The 10,684-nt window shown below is 36.9% G+C and overlaps 4 protein-coding genes across 5 annotated transcripts; 3 read left to right on the top strand and 1 right to left on the bottom strand.

Moving 5' to 3' along the window:
* Positions 1–1,487: 1,487 nt before the first annotated feature.
* LOC141659518 (dirigent protein 9-like) lies at positions 1,488–3,053 on the top strand. The gene has a single exon (XM_074466428.1). The coding sequence runs from the start codon at positions 1,773–1,775 to the stop codon at positions 2,877–2,879; it is 1,107 nt and encodes a 368-aa protein (XP_074322529.1). The 5' UTR covers positions 1,488–1,772; the 3' UTR covers positions 2,880–3,053.
* An 85-nt stretch (positions 3,054–3,138) lies between these two features.
* On the top strand, positions 3,139–5,620 carry LOC141659507 (mogroside I-E synthase-like). 2 transcript variants are annotated; one of them, XM_074466415.1, is made up of 3 exons: positions 3,139–4,160; positions 4,269–4,989; positions 5,141–5,620. In XM_074466415.1, exons 1-2 carry the CDS (start codon positions 3,408–3,410, stop codon positions 4,983–4,985), a joined length of 1,470 nt encoding a protein of 489 aa, XP_074322516.1. In that variant the 5' UTR covers positions 3,139–3,407; the 3' UTR covers positions 4,986–4,989; positions 5,141–5,620. The 2 variants fall into 2 exon arrangements, with proteins under 2 accessions (XP_074322516.1, XP_074322507.1); XM_074466406.1 differs by having other exon boundaries at positions 4,269–5,620.
* A 633-nt stretch (positions 5,621–6,253) lies between these two features.
* On the top strand, positions 6,254–8,031 carry LOC141659488 (mogroside I-E synthase-like). Its single transcript, XM_074466384.1, has 2 exons — positions 6,254–7,067; positions 7,146–8,031. The coding sequence occupies exons 1-2, from the start codon at positions 6,351–6,353 to the stop codon at positions 7,860–7,862; spliced, it is 1,434 nt and encodes a 477-aa protein (XP_074322485.1). The 5' UTR covers positions 6,254–6,350; the 3' UTR covers positions 7,863–8,031.
* Positions 8,032–8,474: 443 nt separating this feature from the next.
* Positions 8,475–9,678, bottom strand: LOC141659497 (uncharacterized). Its single transcript, XM_074466395.1, has 2 exons — positions 9,110–9,678; positions 8,475–8,906 (listed from the first exon to the last, which is right to left on the bottom strand). Exons 1-2 carry the CDS (start codon positions 9,570–9,572, stop codon positions 8,827–8,829), a joined length of 543 nt encoding a protein of 180 aa, XP_074322496.1. The 5' UTR covers positions 9,573–9,678; the 3' UTR covers positions 8,475–8,826.
* Positions 9,679–10,684: the final 1,006 nt, after the last annotated feature.

Raw genomic sequence — 10,684 nt, 5'->3', positions numbered from 1 at the left:
GATATTCGCACAAAATTTTGCCCCCAAAATATTCAAATCCATTTATAAATACAACTCACAATAAGGTAAAATGAAAGATTCAAAAAAATTAAGATATTTTACAGTCAATCAAATATAACTTTACAAACATTAATTCTAACACCAAAAATTACATACAACACTCTCGATATATAAAATCTTACAAAACTTAGGACTTCCTCAAAAGATACTCATATTTTATATAAAATTGGTTCAACCATTTGATACTAGTGTCTGATAATAACAACAGGAGTACTCAATGCATTCTGAGTTTCAATCTTTGTTTCGGATATCACGAAACCAAACCCAACTGGAATTTGTGTTCTTTCATCCGGTGTAAGTCTAGCTGCAACAATAATTAGTTACTAGTCATATATAAAACCCAAAACTACAGTTACAATCAATATATTTGTAGTCATAGATGATTACCTTCTGTAACTAAATCAAATGGTGAGAACAACTTCTTTAATTCTTGATTTGTGTTGTAAAATGACGCCCAACAAAAAATATGTCAATATTTTTTAACTTGTGTGTGTGCAATGGTGATAAGGAGGGGGACAAAAAATGAAGATTAAACTGCCGATAAATAGCTACGAACTTAATCGATTCTCCGCTAGAACTCAAATCCCTACTTGGGAATACAGAAATGGAACTGGCTGCATAGTGTTGAGGTGGGAGAGAAGATGTGAGAGAAAGAAAATGAACAAGGGTGTGCACAATAATTGATTTTATAGTTGTGATATAATAGGGTGTGACATATATATATGGTAAAATTTTACAAGAGATTAGTAACAAAAATATGCACGACCGATCTAGAATTGCTACAGATTAGTAACAGAATAAATATAACCGATCTACAATTATAACAGATTAATAAGGAAAAAATAGATAACCGATTTATAATTATCAACCGATTACTAACCGAATACAAGTTGGACAGGTGGAACCGACAACGAACAATGTGGTTAGTATTGAGTTAGTAATTTGTTAGTAATTTATTGTTATTCTATTAGTATTCTGTAGTTAAATATATGTTGCCAATTCATTAGTAATTCTGTTATAACTTTTGGTGTAGCCAACGGAAAATTTCGTTGGCAACTTTTCATTAGTAACCCGTTGCGAAACCGTTGATGTTATATCGACTTTTTAAAAGCTTGCAATTGGTCGGCAATCCGTTGGTAATTACTAACGGATAGATTTCCGTCAGCAACTGTTGGTAAAAATGAGATTTCTTGTAGTGCGTGATTTTGCTGCATATTTTTAAGCTTTAAACAACCAAAATTCATGTCGCTTGTTTCTTACACCTCTCATTCTCATTTCTGCCACCAATCCAAACGTCCCATTGGATCTTTGCTTGGTACTCTATCAAGTGTTATTAGTTGCTTGGTGCTATTATCAAGTGTCAATAGATAATAGTAATACATTGAGAGTGATTTCGAACCTCAAAAATAGTCTCTTAAGCCTTGTGCTTAGCAAGAGTTTAGCTACTAAGAAGAAACAATTTAGTAAGTAATTATTAAAAGGATTGAGCTAAACAACAGAAGGATTTAGGTATTTACCAACAGATCACACATTACAAAAGTGGGTAGATGATGCAACAACTCCATCACATCAGCTCCACTTCTAATTCCAAAGTGGTGCCTCTAACTATAAATTCTTAAAGTAAGCCTCTCAAAATCATCAACACAAGTCTCCTGATCTTCAATTATCAGCTGCATCTACACATCCCCAGTTTCTCCAAAATTCAAAAAAATATGGCCAAACTTCTGCTACCTAGCTTAAACATATTGAGAACCACTGTTTACGCCTTGTTGCTAGCCTTCCTGCTTGGTTGTGCCAACTCAGCTCGGATTCTCGAGGAAGTAGACCCTCAATTTCCTGTCCCGGTCAATCAGGCAGGGGCATCTGATCCACCTGAAATTGACGACCCTGAAGTGGCACCTGTGGTAGGACCATCTACGACATTGCCAAGTGGACAAATACCGGTCACTGCTGCCATCTCACCTGTGGCTGATGTGGCACCTATAGCTGGTCCTGCCAATCCGTTACCTAGTATACCTGGACCTGTCATCCCGCCACTTGCCACCCGTGCCACCACATTACCAAGTGGGCCTACGACAACGACTGACACAGAGGCTACTGCTGCAGGACATCCTGAGGCTTCAATGGCCTTCTTCATGCATGATATTCTTGGTGGAACTCACCCTTCTGGACGAGTGGTAACGGGGATCATAGCCAACTCAGATGACAACGGTCTCCCATTCTCGAAAGCTAATAGTCAAGTGTTTCCAATTAATGGTGGAGTCCCATTAAACAACATAAATAACCTTGTCAATAACAACAATGTACCCTTCCTAGCAGGTCTAAATAGTTCTCCAACCTCCACAAATTTACACAACACCGGTAACAACAACGTTGTAAGTGGTGGCAACCAATTGCCTTTCGTCTCAGCAGGGCAGCTTCCTGCAGGAGTAACACTCCAACAGTTGATGTTCGGCACCATCACAGTGGTGGATAACGAATTGACTGAAGGGCACGAGCTTGGCTCATCTGTGTTAGGCAAAGGTCAAGGATTTTACCTGTCAAGCTCTTTGGACGGTACCAGCCATACACTAGCACTAACAACAATGTTCCATGGTGGTGATCATGATCATGATCACGTCGATGATTCAATTAGCTTCTTTGGGGTTCATCGGACAGGTTCACCAATTTCCGAGATTGCAGTCATTGGAGGGACAGGAAAGTATCAGCATGCGAAAGGGTATGCAACTATTGAAACTCTTCATCAGGTCGATCAGCATACTACTGATGGTGTTGAAACGGTGACACACTTCACTGTATACCTCACATTCAAGGTCTAAGGAGTACAATATCTGGATCAAATGTCTGCTTCTACTTTTAATTATCTACCAGTGAGCTCTCAAACTTAAAGTAATTGCTTCTTTTTTAAACGCTGTCTCTTAATTCCGAAAGCTACAGGTTTTTCTAATGATGCAAAAGAGAAGGATTTTCAGTTAAAGATGTTCACTCAAGTAGTTTTGTGCATTGACATAGTCGTCCTGGAAAATCATAAAGCTTTTTATAATTTTACAAACTTTAAGATCAATTTTTTTAGCCAACTTGCTGGTAAAGTTAAAATATGTTTCATAGTTTGTTTCATATTTTACATATGGAAATATTTTAAAAGAAAGAAACAAAACCCCTTCAAGCTTAGCATAGATATTTCCAATGTCTGGCAGCCTGCAGCCGGAATAAGATATTGCCAGCTACATAAGTCCAATTGTAAAATTACAAACAGGGTTTAATTTAATCGACTTCTCTTCATAAATTTCTTTAAATTTGTTTCCATACAACAACCATCTTTTCGATCCCAAGAAAGCTTCAGTGAAATGGCAAGTAATCCTCATGTTTTGGTCATTTCATATCCGGTGCAAGGACACGTGAATCCCATGTTACAATTTGCCAAACGCATAGCTTCCAAAGGCCTTATGGTTACTCTAGTGGCAACTAGCACAATAAGCAAGTCTCTCATTACTGAAAATGAACTTGTGACAATCATCTCCATTTCTGATGGCTCAGAAGATTTACCTAAACAACAATGGGATAGCTCGTTCAATGAATCCAAAGAATCATCAGGTAATGAATCCACAGAACCATTGGATGGCTCACAAGTTGAATCTAACGAACCATCAAAAGAAGAAGTTTATGGCTCAGCTGAGGATAAAGCGAAAAAAAGATGGGCTCGTTACCAACCTGCGGTTTCACAGGGGTTAATTGAGCTCATTGAGAGACACAAGGATTCTTGCAACCCTGTTAGAGTCCTCATATATGATTCAATGATGCCTTGGTGTTTAGACATAGCACACCAACAAGGTCTTAAAGGAGCTTCATTTTTCACTCAATCCTGTATTGTTTCTTTGCTCTATCATCATGCCTATGCAGGGACATTGCAGCTTCCGACCAATGGATCAGTTATTTCAGTACCACAACTATCAGTTCCGCTTCAGCTATATGATCTGCCATCGTTTATCTACGACAAGAGCTCAAATCCTGCCATTGTTAAAGCTGTCATTGACCAGTTTTCAAATTTCAAGGAAGCTGACTGGCTTCTTTTCAATACTTTTGACAAGTTGGAGAACGAAGTAAGTTTCTAGATTTCTATACAGCCATTTGTAGTTTTTGAAACAAAAAATGAAACATTAAGTACAACAATTGATGCATTTAAGTATCTGTACGTTATGTCTGATTAGGTAGTGAACTGGATGGCAGAGCAATGGAGTATCAAGACCATAGGACCAGCCATTCCTTCAATGTACACAGACAAAAGAGTAACCGGTGATAAAGACTATGACCTAAATCTTTTCACGGCAAATCAAGACATTTGCAAGAATTGGTTGGACACAAAGACGAAAGGCTCAGTAGTCTATGTATCTTTTGGTAGCATTGCGAATCTGAAAGAAGAGCAAATGACAGAATTAGCATTTGGCCTTTCAAACAGCAATATTTCCTTCTTATGGATAATCAGAGCTTCTGAAGAGGCAAAACTTCCCGTTAATTTCATGTCTGAAGCACTAAAAAGCCGATGCTTGATAGTAAATTGGTGCTCACAGCTACAAGTTTTATCTCATGAAGCAGTGGGCTGTTTTATGTCTCATTGTGGATGGAACTCGACGCTTGAGGCATTAAGCTTAGGCGTTCCTGTAGTTGCATTGCCTCAATGGACAGATCAAACTACGAACGCCAAGTTCATTGTGGATGTTTGGCAAATGGGGGTTCGAGTTGAAGTTAACGAGAAAGAAATTGCTACAAGGGAACATATAGAGGCCTGTTTGAAGGAAGTGATGGAAGGAGAGAAAAGAAATGAACTTAAAATCAATGCCTTGAAGTTTAAGGAATTCGCAAAGGTTGCTATGGATGAAGGAGGAAGCTCTGATAACAACATTTCTGAATTTATTGCAAGCATTTAAATAGGTACAAGTGATTAGACTGCAGCATTATCAACTTACATATGTGGTTAAAGTAGCTTCTTCTTTTTCTCTGTTAAAACCGGTTTGTAAAGGCCATGCTTTATCAAAATTGTCAATTTCACAAGTGACCCTAAAGCATTCATCTGCTTTTCCAGTGTTTTCTACTAATTGATTATAGTCTTCTACCGCCGGTTGAAGTATGCAAGATGATTCGGGTGATTGCTTCAGCTCGTATTACAATGCCAAAAGCAATGGTCAGGCTGTTTGCTGGCAGAGTTTGATTCAGTATCCTTGAACAAGCTTTGTGCTTTCTTGCTGCTGCAAATTCAGTTTTTACAGGCAATAAGCTGTTAACAACACCAAATAACGACTATGAAGCTGATCAACAGATGCTCAAGCTGCTTGAACTCATTCCTAAAGCTGATGCAAAAAAGAAGTATTCGAAGCAGAAACTGTGATTCTGCTGTTTCCATTTAGTTAAAGATGTCCATTCAAGTTAGGGGTACGTTAACATTCAATCCGTTCAACCGCAAAAACCACCCGCAACCGATCCGCATATTACGGATAACTGCAAAATGCGGTGATCATGCGGGTGATCATGGATGCAATTTTAGATTATTGTTCTTTTGCGGATTCATTATTTTAAAAAGCACAAAAATCCTACTGCAACCGCATAAATATTATATAAATTAATATATTTTTAAAAAATACTTGAAAAAATACCTATAAATAAAATTACTCAAGTATTGAAACTTGGACTTAGACCAATATAAATAAAATCCGGAAAGTTTTGCATCAATTTTTATATTTCAAGATTAGTTTTTCTTTTATAATATGTCACTGGACTATTAAATTTATTTGTCATTTAAGCTTATTGAATTTTTAGGTTATTGAATTTTTTTTGTAAAACCTTATAATTTTGTATATGCAATATTTACTGAAGTTAATTTTTTTGAACTATTTGAGCGGTTGAACCGCAAAACCAACCGCAATTACGTTGGTGGATTTGGTTGGTTTTTATATACCAACGGTTTGGTTGCCGATGAAGATACCGGAAAACCGCAAGTTGCGGTTTGATTTGGTTATTACCCTCTGACCGAACCAAACCCCACTACCGCTTACACCCCTAGTAGTTTTGTGTATTGATAAAGTCGTCCTGGTAAATCATAATGCTGTTTACATATGGGCATGTAAAATTGAATGTGATTCATAGTTTGTTGTACCAACTATGCGGACTCTGTATTTAATGATAGAAAGCTTAGCTTACATATTTTCAATGTCTGGACGCCTGCAGCCTGTAAAAATTTCGTTGAAATCATTGCCATACAACAACTATCTTTTCGATACCAAGAAAGCTTCAGTGAAATGGCAAGTAATCCTCATGTTTTGGTCATTGCAAATCCGTTGCAAGGACACTTGAATCCCGTGTTACAGTTCGCCAAACGCCTAGCTTTCAAAGGCCTTATGGTTACTCTAGTGGCAACTAGCACCATAAGCAAGTCCCTCATTACTGAAAATGGACTCGTGAAGATCGTGTCGATTTCTGATGGCTCGGAAGATTTACCTAAACAACCATTGGATAATGATACCAAAGAACCATTGGATGGCTCACAAGTTGAATCTAACCAACCATCAAAAGAAGTACATGGCTCAGCTGAGGATAAAGAGAAAGAAAGATGGGCTCGTTTCCAACCTGCGGTTTCACAGGGGTTAATTGAGCTCATTGAGAGACACAAGGATTCTTGCAACCCTTTTAGAGTCCTTATATATGATTCAATGATGCCTTGGTGCTTAGACATAGCACACCAACAAAGCCTTAAAGGAGCTTCATTTTTCACTCAATCCTGTATTGTTTCTTTGCTCTATTTTCAGACCTATGCAGGGACATTGCAGCTTCCGACCAATGGATCAGTGGTTTCAGTACCTCAACTATCAGTTCCGCTTCAGCTACATGATTTGCCATCGTTCATCTACGACACGGGCTCAAATCCTGCCATTCTCAAATATATCAGTGATCAGTTTTCAAATTTCAAGGAAGCTGATTGGCTTCTTTTTAATACTTTTGACAAGTTGGAGAACGAAGTAAGTTTCTTGAAACATTAAGTATAACATTTCGTGCATTTAAGTATCATTTGATATATATATGTTACGTCTGATCAGGTAGTAAACTGGATGGCAGAGCAATGGAGTATCAAGACCATAGGACCAGCCATTCCTTCAATGTACACAGACAAAAGAGTAACCGGTGATAAAGACTATGACCTTAATCTTTTCACAGCAGATCAAGACACTTGCAAGAACTGGTTGGACACAAAGACGAAAGGCTCAGTAGTCTATGTATCTTTTGGTAGCATTGCGAATCTAAAAGAAGAGCAAATGACAGAATTAGCATTTGGCCTTTCAAACAGCAATATTGCCTTCTTATGGATTATTAGAGCTTCTGAAGAGGCAAAACTTCCCGTTAATTTCATGTCTGAAGCACTAAAAAACCGATGCTTGATAGTAAATTGGTGCTCACAGCTACAAGTTTTATCTCATGAAGCAGTGGGCTGTTTTATGTCTCATTGTGGATGGAACTCGACGCTTGAGGCATTAAGCTTAGGAGTTCCGGTAGTAGCTATGCCTCAATGGACAGATCAAACTACGAACGCCAAGTTCATTGTGGATGTTTGGAAAATGGGGGTTCGAGTTAAAGTTAATGAGAAGGAAATTGCTACGAGGGAACATATAGAGGCCTGTTTGAAGGAAGTGATGGAAGGAGAGAAAAGAAACGAACTTAAAATCAATGCCTTGAAGTTTAAGGAATTCGCAAAGGCTGCTATGGATGAAGGAGGAAGCTCTGATAACAACATTTCTAAATTTATTTCAAGCATTTGAATAGTTACCAGTGATTAGACAGCAGCATTATCAACTTACATGTGTGGTTTATTTGTGTCTTTGTTTCACTGTCAAAACAGGTCTGTAAAGACCCTGCTGTATTAAATTTCCAATTTTACAAGTGATCATAAATATTCATCTGCATTTCCAGTGTCTTTCTGATTTAAGAAATCCGATGTCATAATGATTTTACTACACGGAGATGAAAGGCGAGCAAGCAACAAGTTGTTTTTCATTTCCCTTTATATTCCAGATTTCAGTTGATATATAATGTTTCATTTTAACTGAATCTTCTGACCCCCTAACACTTTGATCAAAATGAAACCTATTCATCAGTGCCATCGACAAGTTTCCAGGCATCGTGTAAAATTCGTATCAAGCTCTTTGATTTCCCCTTTCTAACACGGAACTGGTAAATACATTTCATTTTTCCGCTAAATCAGTTACCTGTGGACTAGACTTTTCAAAATTCCCTGCTCCTAATGTAACTGATCATCTGATCTTCGCTATCTGAGGTGATGGATGGGAACAAGACAATTACACGTAAATGTGTCTAAACATTTCAATTCAGTAGAGTTTTCGTCTCAACCACTCTAATCATTTGAGAAAAAAAGTTTGAAGAATGAATTTTATTTATATCAATTATTGCAAAATTACATGATACATTGGGGCGCATTTTAGTCAGACTTGAATTTGGTATTGGTTAATCTCAGATAACAGTTACATTCCTCTGATCTCCTGCTCAGAGCGATCTTCTACATTTCTAATGACCCTTTCATTGACAGATCATAGTGGCATGACCATCTCCAGGTACAGAAAGAATCATATGATCTTTAGTCTCCTTTTAATGCATGATCCTTAGCTTACTTGGGAGATGGAGGACATCCATGCCAAGATATTCATCGGTTTTCATCGCTTCTCCTCCCAACTCCAGCTTAAATTTCTTCATCTCTTGTTGCATAGATTAGTTGCATAGTTTTACAGTACATGCTACCGCTTGAGCCCAAAATTTAAGCCTTGCTTTAACATCTTCCGGATGATCACCTAGAAATAAGAATGCAGATTGGTTAAATTCTTGAAATATATGTAGATAAATGACACGAGTAAAGAGCGTGATGAGATAGTCGAGTGGTAAGGACTTATCATCTGTCGTCTCAGGTCATGAGTTTAATTCTCGCTCACCCTAAATTTATAAACTCAAGTAAAACTAGTAAAATTTGACAAGAAAGAACATATGTAAGACTCACCAGGACTAGAGATCTTCCAGTTGGCAATAGCTCCGGAAGGCGGAGAAGGAGAAGGAGACTCAGACAATGACACCGAATACGAAGAATTATCAGGGGACCTATGATGATGTTGTTGATCATCAAGAAACTTCTGACTCAAGGAATAACAAAGCTCAAGAGCTGGTAAAGTATTACAAAGCTCAGGAATTTCATCATAACTAAAACCAAAACCCAAATCCAAACACCCTTTTAGCTCCTCAAGATCTTCATCACTTAAGCTTTTAGTTCTTCCCAGCTCATCCTCATCATTTCTTTCAAGAAGTACTGGTTTTTTCTTGTTTAAAACTCTGTTTTTACCCAAACAATCATCATTGTTCAATGACAAGTCTGTTTGTGGGTATTCATAATTTGTAGAATCAAAATCAACTGCTTGAGATGAACTAAAATCTGTGTAAGAATCAGATGCTAAGCCCAAGCTTCCCATGGTTCTTTTCTTTCTTTTTTTTTTGTTTTGTTTATGTGTTTTGTGACAGAGAGAAAGTAAGTGTTACCTTTTAAAGGATACCCAAGTGGTGCATGTGGGTTTTTTTTGTATGTACATGAAGTAGATATGTGAATGCACTATATTATAATAAGATTTTGGTTCCTAATATATGATTGTTGCAGTTATTTATCGTAATCTTAATCGTGAATATTATTAACGTTATTTTGCATGAAGATTGAAGTTTCAATGCTACCCCTCATTATATTTATATTTTGTAAAAAATTTACCTAATCTTAGAATGATAATTATAAAATATAATTAGTAACCGTTACGGAAATATATTCAGATAAAAAATCATATTTTGTGAACAAGATGTCATAATAATATATTTTACATGAATACAAAAAGAAACGTCATTCTTTATACATTTTGTAGAATTTTATTCAAACGTAATGTGATTAATCAAAATTAAGAAAAAATGATCAACAACCAAAATCACGAAGAAATGATCAATAACAATCGTATGTTATAAATCGATCCCCGTAATAATATATTCTGCATGAATACGGAAGGTTACGTCATTCTCTATACATTTTCAAAAAAAATATTTAACAAAATGTGATTAACCAAAATCACGAAGAAATGATCAACAACAATCGTATATCGTGGACCGGCCTTTGTTATTACGAAGAGTATAGGTAATGTAATAAAAGGTGACAGCTGGAATGAAAAGGATGATGATTGTGAAAGTGATGTGGAGTGGGAAGGGAGTAACATGGTGGTTGTGTGGATCAAGAAAATTTGTTTGGTATAGTAAATAATTGGTTAGTGTAGGGTCCTCTGGTTCACATAATTGTGGTTATTGGATCCACATTCAGGGCTTCAATCAGGTCCACCCATGTTTCAGTGCAGTGCTGGATTTGTCTTCTTCTTTTTATTTTAAATTTAATTGGTTACCTATTATTTTCTCAGCCTTTATTTGTGGAATGGCTTTATTAAGCTATTTGTCTTTTGCCTTGGTGTTTATAATATTAACATAAATTAGGAGTCTTTCGTTTCTGTTTCATTGATTTCTTGTGGTTCACATCATCATAATTTGGTCTCAACTCAAC

The sequence above is a fragment of the Apium graveolens genome, chromosome 1 (genome assembly GCF_009905375.1).
Source record: "Apium graveolens cultivar Ventura chromosome 1, ASM990537v1, whole genome shotgun sequence".
NCBI lineage: Eukaryota > Viridiplantae > Streptophyta > Magnoliopsida > Apiales > Apiaceae > Apium > Apium graveolens.
Note: the sequence above shows the minus strand (reverse complement) of the source record. Positions and strands in the feature narration are given on the sequence as shown.

Coding starts and splice junctions, on each gene's coding strand:
- LOC141659518 (XM_074466428.1), top strand. CDS start 1,773: ATGGCCAAACTTCTGCTACCTAGCTTAAACATATTGAGAACCACTGTT.
- LOC141659507 (XM_074466415.1), top strand. CDS start 3,408: ATGGCAAGTAATCCTCATGTTTTGGTCATTTCATATCCGGTGCAAGGA. Junction 4,161..4,268: donor TTGACAAGTTGGAGAACGAA/GTAAGTTTCTAG, acceptor ATGTCTGATTAG/GTAGTGAACTGGATGGCAGA.
- LOC141659488 (XM_074466384.1), top strand. CDS start 6,351: ATGGCAAGTAATCCTCATGTTTTGGTCATTGCAAATCCGTTGCAAGGA. Junction 7,068..7,145: donor TTGACAAGTTGGAGAACGAA/GTAAGTTTCTTG, acceptor ACGTCTGATCAG/GTAGTAAACTGGATGGCAGA.
- LOC141659497 (XM_074466395.1), bottom strand. CDS start 9,572: ATGGGAAGCTTGGGCTTAGCATCTGATTCTTACACAGATTTTAGTTCA. Junction 8,907..9,109: donor CTGGAAGATCTCTAGTCCTG/GTGAGTCTTACA, acceptor TCTTATTTCTAG/GTGATCATCCGGAAGATGTT.